Source organism: Physeter macrocephalus, chromosome 13 (assembly GCF_002837175.3).
Source record: "Physeter macrocephalus isolate SW-GA chromosome 13, ASM283717v5, whole genome shotgun sequence".
NCBI lineage: Eukaryota > Metazoa > Chordata > Mammalia > Artiodactyla > Physeteridae > Physeter > Physeter macrocephalus.
In genome coordinates, this window is record NC_041226.1 from 82,698,130 (window position 1) to 82,711,793 (window position 13,664).

Consider the following 13,664-nt stretch of genomic DNA (forward strand, 5'->3'; position numbering starts at 1 on the left):
GGGAGGGCGCCCCCCCCCCCCCCCCCCCCCGCCCCCAGCTCCACCTCTTACCGCATTCCTGCTCGTCCTCGCCCCCAGGGCACTGCTGCTGGAAGTCACACAGCTGCTCCGGGGGGACACACAGGTCCCCACAAAAGAGATGTCCGGGCTCGCAGAAATTCCAGGGCTGCAGGCTGGACAGCTGGGACCGGGGACCTGGAGCCCAGAGCCCGGGGGGTGGGCCAGCCACCTCTGTGGGGCCAGAGCAGGGTTCAGGCAGGCGGGCGGGGGCTGTGCTTCTCCTCACGGGGGGCGGGGGGCAGGGGGGCGCCCAGCAGGCTCACCTGGGACTGGCTTGCAGTGGTCAGACAGGATGAGGTCATCCAGGCCCACGACGCCCCCCGGGCCCGTGTGCCCCGCCAGGAGAATCTGAGGGCGGAGGCGGCTCTGTCATCCCTGGGTCTGCTCCCTCGAGCCCTCTCCCCACGACCCACACCTCGTACTTGTCTATCGCTGGACGCCCCCTCCCATCACCACCCCAGCGCCCTCCCATCACCACCGCAGCCCTGCAGGAGGGGCCTCGGCAGGCAGCCCCTCCTCCCCTCTGGCTTGCCTTCCTGCTGAGACAGTGGAGGGGCCCACGCCGGACTCCCTGAGGGGCCCCTGGACCTCCCCACGTCCCTGCATGATGCTGCCCTCGCCTGCCTCACCCGAAAGGGGTGCTCGCTCTGGATGTCAACGCGGTCTCGGACCCAGGCGGCCCCCAGTTCCCCATGGCGCCCGCGCAGCAGGACAGCGGGCTGGGGGGCCCCAGGGCTCTGCGTCTGCAGGAACACCTGGAGGCAGCCGGCCTCAGACCCGTGCAGGTAGTGATAGAAGGTGAGCTGGAAGGGGAGCGAGCATGTCAGGGGAGGCTCTGCAGGACCCAGGCGATCAGGGTGGCCACCCTGTGTCCTCCACCTGCCTCACCGAGCAGTTCTGGGGGGCCGAGGCCTGGAACTCGGGGCTGGAGAGGATGGCTGGGGCACTGGGCTCGGCCACGGACACCAGGAATGAGCCTGGAGAGACAGCAGGCGTGAGCCGGGGTGGCCGGGGTGCTGTGGCCGAGCGTGGCCCGGGTGGCAACCGGGGTCCCCGGGGGGCCTCACCCTGCGCGCTGTTCCGGCTGTGGTCACGGTGCGGCCAGGCAGGGTGCTGCGGGCTGCCCACACTGTGGTTCCGGGACCAGCCCTCTGAGTGGTTCCACAGGCCCAGGCCCCTCTCAAAATCGGTGGCCGTGTGGTGTCCTAGGGCGGGAAGCGGGGCTCCGGCTATCACGCGGGGCCTCTTCCCTGGGCCCCCCGCCTCCCCGGGCCTGCGCTGATGGCCCCGGCTCCAGGTGGATACGAGCTGCCTCACCCCCAGCAGGACCGCGACCAGGGACAAGCCCCGCCCACGGCCCCGCCAGCCAGCCCGGCTCACTGCAGGGGGGCGCGTCCTCGTCTGAGCGGTCCCCGCAGTCGTCCTCCCCGTCGCACAGCTGGTGGGGCTCCACGCAGGCCCTGTTCCGGCAATGGTGATGCCCCAGGGGGCAGTGCGCCTGCGGGGCTAGGGTGGGGGAGGGTTAACCCGTCAACCCACCCCAAGGCTCGGGGGCAGGGCAGCTGGGGAGAGGCTCAAGGCCGGAACGAGGGGACCACGGGCTCCTGCTAACCCCTCTCCCACCCAGCTGTGCACTCACGGCCCGGGGACCTTACCGGGCAGCCCGCAGCTCCAGAAGGCCACGTCATCCAAGGCCACAGCAGCCCTGCGGGTGGCGTTGCGGGTGGCAGAGAAGGTCACCTGAAGAGAGCGAGGTCCCTGGGATCTCAGGCAGAGCTCAGACCCTCCCCGCTGCCCCCACCATCCGGACCGTCCCCGTCTCACCCTGAAGTCACCCTGGATGCGGCCGGTGGGCACCACCAGCTCCTGCCAGCCTGGGACCCAGGGCCCCGAGCTCCGCCACAGGGTCAGTGTCTCCGCACCGTGGGTCAGCTCCAGCCGCAGCTCGGCCACACCTGCAGTGGGGCGTCCCAGGCGTCTCAGGCCCTGGGACCGCCCCCCCAGCCTGGTGGCTGCGCCCTGCCCCAGGACCCCTGCCCGTCCCGTCCTGGGGGCGCCCTCCCGCCTCTGCGGCAGCTCCCCTTCCTTTCCCGGTCCCTCCCCTCAGGACCCGCAGGGGCGCACGGTCCTGGGCCCGCACCTCCAGAGGCCACGTGGTACCAGAGGCTCAGCTCGCAGGAGGGGGCTGCCTCATGCAGGGTTGGGGAGCGCAGGGCTGCGGTGGCCGCCTCTCTCCCACGGTGTGTGCCAGCAGCCGCATACCAGCCTGGCCGGGCCAAGAGGTCAGGAGACCGGGCGGGAGGCACAGAGGGGCGGGCTGGTGTGTAGACCCGCCCAGGCCTCACCGAGGTCAGTGCCCAGAGTGTGGTCCGAGCGCGGCCCTGGACCCTCCGGCGCGGCCCCTGCCCGGTCTCGGAGCCAGCGGTAGCCTGAGGTGCTGATGTCCAGCCAGCCACAGGAGTCCTGCTCGAAGTCGCAGGCGAAGGGGGCGCCCAGGGTGGGTGAGGCCCCGTGGTAACCTGGAGGGCAGGAGGTCAGGTGGGGTGCCTGCAAGCGCCGGCCCTGCCCGCTCCCTGCCCGGCCCCGGCTCACCGCACTGGGCCTCGTCAGGGCAGCCCCTGCAGTCACACACGAAGTTGCACACGGCCTCGCGGGGGGGTCTGCAGCGGCTGGGGACCCAGGCCCAGCCCGGGGACCTTGCTGCCAGCAGAGAGACAGCCAGGTGGCCTGGGGTAGGGAGACCCCACATCCCAGTTTGCCTGGGACTGTTCCATGGCCCAGAAACTGCTCAGACTCGGGCATTCCAGGACATAGGTCACCCTGCTTTGGGGTCCAGGCCGGGAAGTCATGCAGGGAGGGGGCTGGGTCTGGGTCTGGGGGCCTGGAACCCAGAGAACTGCCACCTGGGGGGGGGTCCCTGTCAGGGCCAAGCAGAGAATGACTGAACCTGGAGAGGCTGGCTGCGTGTCAGGATGGGGGGTGCGTGGGTGGGCGAGGGACCAAGGACCCCTGATGTGGGACACTCCCTGGGGAAAAGAACAGGAGCCCAGCAAGAAACCGGAGGGGCTGCCAGCAGGGAGCCCCCTCAAGGGGACGCATCAACGGGCGGCCCAGGCCCCCCAAGGCTCTGTCCAGGTCAAGAGCGGCGGACCACGATCTGCCTTCAGGGCCCTCTCACCTTGGAGCCCAGGTGGAGATTGAGGCCAGGGAGAGCAGCACCCTTCCCCGGCGGGGCCATCCCCAGGACCCCAAGGGCTCGCCTGCGCCCCCCACTGCAGGCCATCCAGGGCCTGCACCCCTCCTTCTCTGTAGGCCCAGCACCCGAGCCCCCGGACATCCTGCTTCGGGAGCCAGGCCCGACGACTCACCCAGGAGCAGGACCAAGGCAGGCAGGAGGTGGCCGGGCAGAGACATGGTCAGGCCAGAGGCAGGGAGACCAAGGGGCAGTGTGTACACCGGCCAGCCCGGTGGGGACTTTGCCTGCTTATCAGCGCGAGGCCCCACAGGCTGACTCTGCTCTAACTGGAGAGCGGGGCTCAGCCCCATCCGTACCCGCGGCCCCTCACCTGGCCCCGCCCTGCGCTGACAAGGACGGGCGCCCGGCTGTAAAAGCAGCCAGGAGAGGGGCCCCTGGCCTAGGTGGGCTCCCACCTGCCTGGCTCCTTCAGGCCAAAGGTCAGGCTCCGACCATCATGCCCACTGCCGCCCAGCCCTGCCGGGTAGAGGCCCCACTGGAGACGGCACCGAGTGACACCGGCCTCGGCCGCTTCTCCTGGGGTCTCCGTCCCCACACCTGCTGGGAATTCAACTCAGCCTGGCCCAGGTTGCCCGTAGGAAACCAGCTTGTGCAAGCCCCACACCCAGCCCCTGAGTTCCCTGCGTGGGGAGGGGCAGCCCTAGCAACCCGGGACGCTGGCCCCTGGGTTCCTCTCCACTTGCTCACTGACAATCGATGACCAGACTATTCGTCAACAAGTGTCCCGAACAGTGTGGGCTGGATGCTGCCGGGCACAGGGTCCAGAGGAGCCTAGGGACTCTGGGGCTTGTGGCACCGACCCCCGTGGAGGATTTGGAGCCAGGCTCCACCCACAGTTTACTCCCGTGAGCCTGGGGAGCTTGTCTCACCTGAACCTCAGTTTCCTCATCTTTATTTTAAAATTTATTTATTGGCTGTGTAAGGTCTTAGTTGCGGTACGTGGGATCTTTTGTTGTGGTGTGTGGGCTCGGTAGTTGCAGTGCGTGGGCTTAGCTGCCCTGTGGCACGTGGGATCTTAGTTCCCCAACCAGGGGTCGAACCCGCGTTCCCTGCATTGCAAGACGGATTCTTAACCACTGGACCACCAGGGAAGTCTTTCCTCGTTTTCAAACGTGGTCACAATGGCGCCTGTCTGGAGAGGCTCCCGTGAGGGCCCTGGAGGCTCACAGGAGGCTGGCACAGCAGGATCACAGCCTCGGCAAGGGGCACCTCCGCTCCCCACAGCCCTGTGCCAAGAGAAGGGTCTTGGAGAGGGGCTCCCAGCTCCAAGTCTGAAGCCCTGCCTGTTTACTTGGAGCAGAGCCTGTGGCTGCGGCGCAGGTCCATGGGACATGACCTTGGAGTCGAGGGGGACCTGACCTTGGAGTCGAGGGGTCGTAGACTGCCTGACTCGTGACCTCAGTTGGCAGCCGGCCAGGAGGGTGGCTGCTGGCGCCTGCCCTCCCCGCACACTGGGATGGGTCCCCACCTCGGCAGGCCCGAGGGACTCGGCCCTAGTTCCTTGCGTAAGGGCTCGTCAGGCCTCCTCCCAGATGTCCTTGGGGATAGCAGGTGCGTGGAGAAGCAATCAGGCCATAAACGGGGGCAGCAGCCCAGGGGCCCCCCTATCAGGCCCCAAAGGGCTGAGTGTGCACTGCCACTCCCTAGGCCCCCAGGGATGGAGCGGGGTGAGGGGCAGCCAGGAGTGACCCGCTGCCCCCACTCTAGTCGGGGGTAGAGAGAGGTGACCTAGGAACAGAGAAGCCAAGACACACAGAATTCAGGGACCAGCGGAGGTGACGATGCTTTTAATTCTCCCCAGAGAGGTAACTCCGGGCACCGAGGCCTGGCCAGGGTGGCAAAGCGCCAGGGGGTGCAGCCCAGCCTCTTCGGAGGTGGCCTTGAGAGCAGAGTTCCTAGTGGGCTGCTGGAGGTGGCTGGCCTCGGGTGGGCCTCAGTAGCCGTCGTCGGCCCAGGTGACCTCGTAGTCAGGGTACCTGGCTTTGATCTTCTCAGTGGAGACGGAGTGCTGGGCGCGACCGTAACCCTGAAGGGAAAAGGCAGCTCTCACAGCCCGGTCCTGGCTCTGGGCGCCCGGTCAGCAGGGACACCAGGGCCCAGCTCGGGAGGGGGCTGTCATCCCCTCCGACCACCCCAGGGCGCTCTCCTGTGGAAGCGTGGCCACCAGGGTGAGCAGATCTTGAGGGAGGTTCCTCTAGCTGGAGGCCCAGAGCCCTCTAGGTGCCCCCGTGTATCTGCTGGAGGGGCAGGGGCCTCTTAGTTTTACCCCAGCGCTGATGGCCTCAAAGCACTAAAGGATGACAGCCAGTCAGGCCTTTTGGACCAGGCACAGCACGCAGCCCGCCAGAGCAGAGGGGCAGGGGGTGGCTCCCTCCCACCCTGTGTGTTTCCTGTGTCATGCCACGTGAGAAATGGGGAGCCTACAGGCTCTGGATGGAGGGTTCTGCCGCTGAGAAGGGCCGGAAAACTCTGAGCACCCCAGGTCAGGCAGCTTGGATGGCCAGGTCTCCCCAAGCCAGGACTGGGGCCCTCGGCCCACCCAGGCCCGAGGCTGTGGGCTCACCATGGAGTAGCCGTACACGTGGATCTTCTTGTCCTGGCTCTGGTGGGAGATGCGCCCACCCCCCAGGCACTCGCAGTCATAGCCTTTCTTCTGCATCTCGCCTGATACCTTGTCGTAGATGTCCGCTGGGATAGGAAGGGGGGCTCAGCACGAGCCCTGGCTGCCCTTGGAGGCTGAAGGGGTCTGAAGCCCCGCTCTGAGCAGCTCCCTCCCCAGGAGAGGAGACCCTCTGAGACGGGATGAAAGGGAGGAGGGGGTGCACCCGGGCAGGGGCGCTGGGACTAGGAGGGAGGAGTCGGGCCATGGCAGCCCCTTGTCTCCAGGACCGTCTGGGTACTCCAGACTCTGAGTATTCCACGCTCCTCTGCGCCAGCCAGGGATGAAACCGGGTACAGGATCACCTCCCACTACGCCCCTCGGCCCTGCCCACAGCCGTGGCTAGTCCCGCCCACAGACGCCGGAGACCCCGCCCCCTGGCCCTCCGCCCCGCCCTCACCGTGGTACTCGGCCCACTTGTATCCGCGCACGATCTCTTTGCTCTCCCCGGCCGGGGCCCCGGAGGGCGGCACCGCGTGGACTCGAATCAGCACATACTTGAAGACGCCGTCGGAGTCGATGTCCACGTCGGGGATCTGGGGGAGGTCCGCCGCCGTCATGTTTCCGGAGCGCGCTCACGCTCTGCGGCCCGCGGCCCTTCCCGCACGCGACCCGGGGCTGCGCCGGCACTGGGGGAGGCGGGGCCTGGGATCCCGTGACCAATCCCGCGGGGTCATGCTGCCCGAGCCCAGTGCCTCAGCCAACCACGCGGCCAACCCGCGGCACAGACTGGCCAATCGCGATCCAGCTCCTTGCAGCCCGGACACCACGCCGGCTCCGCTTAAAGAGGAATTTGGAACCGGGAGTAGGTAGTGACTCAATCCAGCCCACGGAAAAGTTCTTTTCCGGGGAGCTCGGAGGGGGGCGGGCGGTGACAGGCCCCCTTTGGTGGGGGTTAGGAGGCCCATGAGGCGCAAGGGACGCGCGCCGGCCCGGACCCCCTCCCCCACGTGACCGAAGGCCTCCCTCCCCCACACCGCTCCAGCTGTCCGCTCCCGCTGTCCCTTGGCTTCCTTATGGGTTGCCCCCCGCGCCGTGCCCGAAGGCCTCCCTCCCCCGTTCCCCACGGAGTCCGAGGGCCTCTCTCTCCTGCTTCCCACCCCGCGTTGCTCCATGGTGTCCCCACCCGGTTTCCGAAGGCCCTCCCCCCCACGCCTCCGAAAGTCTCCGTCCCGCGTGCCACCCACTGCCCCGCACAAAGAATGAGGCAGCAATGGCTACATTCGAGTTTTATTTTCCTTGGTTCGAAAGCGCTCGCCCTCTGGAAATAATCCCGGTCCAGGGTCCTTCCTGGAGGGCTGGCCCTCAGGCGTGGGGCAGAAGGCGGAGGCACCCAGGCGGGGGGCGCGGCGGCCAGTTTGGGAGGCCGCGAAGGCGGGTGGGGCAAGCGGGGCGCGTGGCCGGTGCAGATGCGCGGAGCCGAGGCAGGCGCACAGGCGTTTAGGGGAGGGAGGAATGAGGGGAGATGGGCGCGGGTGCACGGTCAGGGGCGAGGGCCGGGAACAGAGGCGGGCGTTGGGGTGGGGGTAGGTCCACAATTTAATTCATTCGATGCCCCACCTGGCCCCGATGGGGGACTGGGGGCTACAGGAGGGCCCTTCCGGGCTCCCGGCCTCGCCCCCTCTCCCGGTCACTCGCCATCCTTGGAGCCCGGGCCAGGGCCAGCGGGCACCCCGGGGGAGGGCGGGGAACGACGGACACTCGAGTGGGCGCTCCCGAGGGCCGGAGCCGGGCCCCCTGGCCGCACCACAGGGCACGGCTAGAGCGAGCGCTCGGGGGCGTTTGTTTAATCGCGCCCCCACCCCTACGGTGGACCACCGCCCTGGCGAACCTGCTCCCATCCACGCTTTCCCCGCCCTTCTCCAAACTGGGAACGCCCCTCTTCTTTGGTCCTCCCTGCGCCAAGGGATAGGGTCCCTGCAGGACGGCCTCCTCGGCCCCTCCCGCAAATCCATCCTGTGCACCTGCTTCCCGCCTCCCTGTGTGGTTAGGGCCTGCGCTGCCGTTTGCACCCCGGGTCTGCCCTGGCACACGCCTAGGGCCATCCTGTCGGGTGAGGGCAGGCAGCCCGACTCACGCCCAGCCAGGTCTCAGGTCTGGCCAGCGCCCCTACCCATACGTCCCCTCTGCTTACCCCGCCCAGGACTCCCTTCCCTCTTGCTGGGTGTCTTGCACCTTGGCTGAGGACCCCCGAGTACCCCTTCACTGCTGCTTGCCCAACCCCTGCAGCAGGGCGGGCAGCGCCGTCAGTTTGCCATGGTCCGGCACAGCAGGGGTGGGGGCCATCGGAGACGCCACGCGCAGGTCCCCGCCGGCCCTGCCCATCAGGCCAGGACGTGCTTGGGATGCGGACGCACCGAGGCCAATCAGGGTGTCCTCTAGGGAGAAAGGCCTCTGAGCAGGACGCATCCCAGACCACAGGGGGCGGGTGGGGAGTGTGTTTAAAGGGACGGGACTAGGCTTTGGTCGACTCGGCCTCCTGGACCAGGGCGAGCCGGGGTTGGAGAGGTTCCAGGGAGGCCCTGCAGACGGACAGGGATCAGACGAACCGGATATGCGCGGTGGGATCTCTGCAGCAGTGACCCCTCCGCGTAAAGGCAGGGCGGGCTGGCTCTCAGACCCACTCCGCCTCCCAGCGGGGAGCACCAGGCGGCCGAGGACCGGCCCCTGGGGAGGCCCGAGGGCGAGCTGGGGGGGGAGGGAGCCGGGCGGGACTGGTCTGGGGGTTGGGGGGAAGGGGGTTCGCTGGAAGGCGGAGGGCAAGGCGGAGCCTGTGGAGAACGCAATGGGGCGGAGCTTTTGGCGAGCTGGGCGGGGACTGGTGAACTCGGGGCGGGGCCTGAGTGGCCTGCCTGGGGTTCAGGGTGGGCCCTGGATGGACTGGGCGGGCCCCGGGCGCGCTCCCGCGGTTCACATAATGTCATCCAGCAGGTTGGCACTGGCCACCCAGTCTAGCGCGCGTGGCTCGGAGGCGGCCATGATCATGCACATGAAGGGGCGGCCCGTGCGCCGGTCCGTGGGGTAGATGGTGGTGGGTGTGAAGCGCCGGTTGGCTTCGACGAACTCGCAGAGCTGCTCGTAGACGCGCGGGAACTCGTGGCGTAGGAAGACGCCGCGGAGCCGCAGCTCTCGCTGGATGTGGATGAAGGCCACCTCGCGTGCTCGCCGGCCCGCCTCGCCGTCCTGGTCCAGGCCCGCAGTGCCGGGCGGCGGCGTCAGGATCAACGTCTCCATGTCGGGTTCGCGGCCCCGCGCCGGGGGCGGCCGTGCCGGGCTGCCGGCCGCCAGCGCCACTTTGGCGAACTTGCGCACCGTGGGTCCGGGGCTGCGCGGCGCGGGAGCTGGCCGGGCAGGGGCGCCGGGTGGCGCGGCGCCGGGGCCCACGGCCACGGACACGCTGAGCAGGAAGCACTCCGCCGGCTCGTAGAGGCGCCCGGCGGCCGCCAGCTCCCGAGCATAGCTGCCCAGTGGCGCCGCGTGCGTGGCCAGCTCGCGCAGCGACAGGTAGGTGGGCGACAGCAGCAGCCCCTCGAGGCCGAAGCGCAGGAAGTTGTCTGCGGAGCCGGGACTCGGGAAGCCCAGGAAGAGCACGCCGCGGCCGCGCGACAAGAAGCCGACGCGCGCGATGCGCGAGAAGGCGCGGTGCACTGGGCCGCTGTCGCGGCAGAATTGCAACACGTGGCGGCACACGCTGCCCACGCGGCCGTACACGCAGCGCGCCTTGTGCGCGTCCCAGTCCTCGCGGCGGCAGAGGCGCGAGCAATAGTAGGTGTAGCAGCTGTGGCAGGACTTGAAGTAGAGGCAGGCGTTGAACATGGTCTCGGTGCGCCCGCAGCGCGCGTTGGAGCACGTCATCCGGTCGTCCTCGTCGGCGCTGGGCTCGGGGGACGCGTCGGCCGCCGGCCCCGGGCCCGCGGGCTCCTCAGCGCTGCCGGCAGACAGGGGTGGCGAGCGCGGCGCCCGCGTCGGGACCCCGGCGCCCGAGGGCCGCGAGTCGAGCAGGCGCCGCAGCTGGCGGCCCAGGCCGTCGGACGCGGGCGCGGGTGCTTGGCCGGCGGGGGGCCGCGAGTCGATGACCAGGTCAGTGATGAGCTCGTCCAGCTGCTCGAGGCTGCGCTGGCGGCCCGAGGCGGGGCCGTCGGGGGCGGCGGGCGGAGGCGGCCGCGGGCGGCCCCCCGGCAGCTCCCAGCTCCTGGCGCTCGGGCGCTCAGCCGCGCGCAGGTCGTTGTCGGTGATGGTGATCTCCGGCGTGACGTACCAGTTTCGGGCCAGGCCCTCGCCCATACGGCCCTTCTCCGACAGCGACGTCTCGGACAGCGACAGCGCCGCGTAGCGTCTGGGCGAGGTGGACAGGTTCACAATGACGGGCGGGCGCCGGCCTTCGGGGGATGTGCCCCGCGGCTCTTGTGCCTCGCGACCCAGCAGGTTCTCGTAGCTACGGCCGCGGCCCAGTGGGTCTTCGCGGCGCGGCGCGGGCGCCAGGATGTTGTCCCAGGAGCGCGAGTAGTGGCGGCTGTCGGTCGCTAGCCGGGGTGGGCTGGTGCCGGTGCCGCCGTGCCACGAGGCGAGCAACGGGCCGGGGTCCGGGGGAGGCGGCGCCACCTGCAGGGTGCGGTAAGGCCTCGGGCCCCAGTCGCCCCAGGCCGGGCTGCCGCGCGGGTGTGGGTAAGTCCGCGTCAGCGCGTCTCGATTGCGGTACCGCCCGAAGTCCTCAGTGTAAAAGGGGCGGGCGGCGGGGTGAGCCCGGGGCTCCTCCGGGGCGTAGCGGGGGCCGCAGGGCGGGCCGTAGGCTCGGGGGGCCTCCCCGTAGTAGGAACGGGAGGGTGGTTCTTGGACGGGGAAGGTGCGGACGTCCCCCGCATAGCAGACGCCCCCGCGTCTTGGACTGGGCCCGGGTGGCTCTTCGGACAGAAAGGGCCTGGGGTAGTAGCTGTCGAAGGGCGGTCCAGGGCTGGCCATGAAGCCACCGGGGTGGCCCTCGGGTTCCTCGGTGTAGAAGAATTGGGTGGGGCCCGGCGGGGTGGTGAAGGGCAGACTCCGGCGCTCTGCGTAGTGCCGGGACCCGGGAAGGGGCCCATCGCAGTACAGCGCCCGGGGGTCGGCGCAGTATGAGTCACTGGGGGTGGGGGTGAGCAAGAGCCCCACGTGGCGAGGCCCGGGCACCGTGAGGCCGTGGAACTGCGGGGCGGCGCGGGGCCAGGGCGCGGTCTCGGTGGGCCCGCAGGGCCTCGAGCTCCGGGCGGCGTGCTGCAGCACCGCGTCGTCGGGCTTGACGTCCAGGCGGCAGCGGACGTGGGGGGCCGGCCCCGCGGGTGGCTCGGCCGGCGCACAGCGGTTGGCGGCGGCGCACAGGGGCGCCATGCGGCCCGGGCCGCCCCGCTGAGGCTGCAGCTTGATGGGGTGCAGCTCGTTGGCGAGCGCGCGCAGCGCGGGGTACGCGGGCTCCCGGCGGGGCGATGCGTCGGCCGGCGCCGCCCGCTGGGCCTCCCGGCCTCGGCGCGGCGGCACAGGCGGCGAGGCGGGTGCGGGCGCCAGGCCCGGGGCCGCACGGGGTGCGCTCTTGGAGCGGGCGCGGCGCCGGGCCTCGCCGTCGCGGGATCGGGCGCGCGGCGCGGCGGGCTCCGGAGGCGGCGGCTCCGGACGGGCCTCCATGGCCTCCCGGTGGCGCCGGGGCTCGCCGTCGCGGGATCGGGCGCGCGGCGCGGCGGGCTCCGGAGGCGGCGGCTCCGGACGGGCCTCCATGGCCTCCCGGTCCAGTGCCTCCAGGAAATCGAAACTGCGGCAGTGGCGCTTGTTGAAAGGCGCGGGCGCAGCAGGCCGGGCCATTGGGCGCTCACATGGCGGGGGCCTCGACACGGGCCCCGGGGCCGCCACCTTGATGTCCTGGTACACGGTCGACACCAGCAGGTCCGGCGGGTCCGTGCGGGTCATCTTAAAAGAGGTCTCCAGGCTGCAGCTCACTCGGCCTTTCGGGGCTTTCGCCCTGAGGGGAGACGCGGGTCAGGGCAGCCCCTCTGTAGCCCAGGCCCCGCTAACCCCCAGCGCTGGCCCGGCTTACCTGGGGCACAGTGGGCGGGGCAGCCCTGGCCACGGGCCTTGGCCGAGGCCGCAGGCCCTTGCTCCATGCTGGCGTCAGAAGCACCTGCAGGAGGAACCCAGCTGTCCAGCCACTCAGGTCCTGCCCCCTCATCCAGACCATCCTTTCTGGGCCACTTTCTGTTGGGATGAGGCGGGTCAGCCAGAACGGGGATGTCACCGCAGTGGTTCCCGACCTTCTGCGTCCACTAGTGACCACTGGGCAGGCCTGGGTAGACCCCCTTTCCCGGGACGGGCCAGCAGCGGGGTAGGAAGAGTGGGGGTGTGACTCCAGGACCACCACCGCGGTGCCCGCTGCTGGAGCAACTGTGTACTCATTTGGGGCCTTCACAGACTTCCTTATAGACGTGGGCTCCACAGAGCAGGTGGCTGAAGCCCCCTCCTTAAGACCCAGTGCACAGCGAGCCCTCCACGGCTGCAGTCTGAGGTCCCGGCCCCGGCCCCGGCCCCGGCCTTAAGCAGCTCCGCTCACAGTCACCTGAGCCTCCCCCCTCCACCTGCTGGCTAGGCTGGACATGCAGTCCTCCTCCCCCAGCGCCTTGTCAGGCCCCAGGTCCTGAAGTGGCCCCAGCAGGTCCAGGCATGGCATCTCGGCTTGTGGACTTGCCGGCCCCGCCCTCAACTCTCTGTGTGGCCCAGGCCAGAGTAATGCTTCCAAAGATCATAGTGGACCCTAAAGCTCCCTTTCCTTTGCAGAAACATTCTCTGACTCTCCCTCATCTTGGGGTGGCGAAACCCACTAAGATCTTTGGGGCTGTCGTGAAAAGCCCGGGAGAGCGACCCCCATCTTTGCAGTGAGTACACTGCAGCCGGAAACCAGGCCCTGGTTGCAGGACCACGTGGGGGCTTGTGAGCCAGGAGCTCAAGGCTGCCCCTGGGTCCCTGAGCAAAGCACCAGACCAGGAGGCTGCCAGCCGGGGAAGCAGGGCAGTGGGTGGGTAAAGTCCCCGCCGCCCCCGATTCTCAGGCAGGCCCTCCCCACAGCAGCTCGGGAAGGCTCCATGGAAACCTGAGGTTCCATGCCCCCGCATGCAGGCTGAGCTGGGGTCCAGCCCTCTGTACCAGGCTCACGTTCAGACCTGAGCCACCGGCTTCACTGGGTACCCGGAGCCTGGACAGGCTGGGAGGAGCTCAGACAGTGGTACAGGTCCCCACTTCCTCACACAGGCTGAGGGAGCATGCTCCAGGGTGAGCTGGGTCCTCACCTGGTAGGACCTCTGGTCTGGTTGACCCTCTGTGTCCCGGGTGTGCCAGGGGCTTCCTGCCGGCAGGGCTGCCCTCCTGGGTCAAGGCCACCCAGGCCCAGTGCCTGCCCCCATCTCAGCCTCAGGCGCACCCCAACTGCCCCTGGTTTGCAGGACCACCCCCTCCCACTCCCTTCCATCTTAAAGCTAGGCCGGAATTGGGGGCTGGATGACGGGGTGTGAGGCTCCGCCCCAGGGAGGTGACAGCCCGGCCTTGGTGCTACTGTGATGAGGAGCTAGACTGGGCGACACCCCTGCCCGTGGGGATGGGACAGTCCGCCCTCGCCGGGGTCCTAGGCCTAATGAGCCCGGCGGGTGGCCTCCCCGCCAAGCAGCCCGGCCCCTGCCC

General features: G+C 69.6%; 3 protein-coding genes across 3 annotated transcripts in view; all 3 read right to left on the minus strand.

Moving 5' to 3' along the window:
• The window catches only part of MAMDC4 (MAM domain containing 4), an 8,550-nt gene extending 5,076 nt beyond the window's left edge, over nt 1-3,474 (minus strand). Inside the window, exons 1-12 of the mRNA XM_028497364.1 lie at nt 3,429-3,474; nt 2,653-2,760; nt 2,406-2,579; nt 2,201-2,326; nt 1,885-2,015; nt 1,716-1,800; nt 1,441-1,566; nt 1,128-1,265; nt 949-1,037; nt 690-863; nt 324-408; nt 52-231 (exon numbers count right to left, since the gene is read on the minus strand). Coding sequence (XP_028353165.1) covers nt 52-231; nt 324-408; nt 690-863; nt 949-1,037; nt 1,128-1,265; nt 1,441-1,566; nt 1,716-1,800; nt 1,885-2,015; nt 2,201-2,326; nt 2,406-2,579; nt 2,653-2,760; nt 3,429-3,474 — 1,462 coding nt within the window. The remainder of the gene's footprint in view (nt 1-51; nt 232-323; nt 409-689; nt 864-948; nt 1,038-1,127; nt 1,266-1,440; nt 1,567-1,715; nt 1,801-1,884; nt 2,016-2,200; nt 2,327-2,405; nt 2,580-2,652; nt 2,761-3,428) is intronic.
• A 1,600-nt stretch (nt 3,475-5,074) lies between these two features.
• On the minus strand, nt 5,075-6,623 carry PHPT1 (phosphohistidine phosphatase 1). Its single transcript, XM_024126425.2, has 3 exons — nt 6,376-6,623; nt 5,880-6,004; nt 5,075-5,342 (listed from the first exon to the last, which is right to left on the minus strand). Exons 1-3 carry the CDS (start codon nt 6,533-6,535, stop codon nt 5,250-5,252), a joined length of 378 nt encoding a protein of 125 aa, XP_023982193.1. The 5' UTR covers nt 6,536-6,623; the 3' UTR covers nt 5,075-5,249.
• Nucleotides 6,624-8,137: 1,514 nt separating this feature from the next.
• AJM1 (apical junction component 1 homolog) lies at nt 8,138-11,906 on the minus strand. Its single transcript, XM_024126114.2, has 2 exons — nt 11,721-11,906; nt 8,138-11,630 (listed from the first exon to the last, which is right to left on the minus strand). The coding sequence occupies exons 1-2, from the start codon at nt 11,904-11,906 to the stop codon at nt 8,886-8,888; spliced, it is 2,931 nt and encodes a 976-aa protein (XP_023981882.1). The 3' UTR covers nt 8,138-8,885.
• Between the last annotated feature and the right edge of the window lie 1,758 nt (nt 11,907-13,664).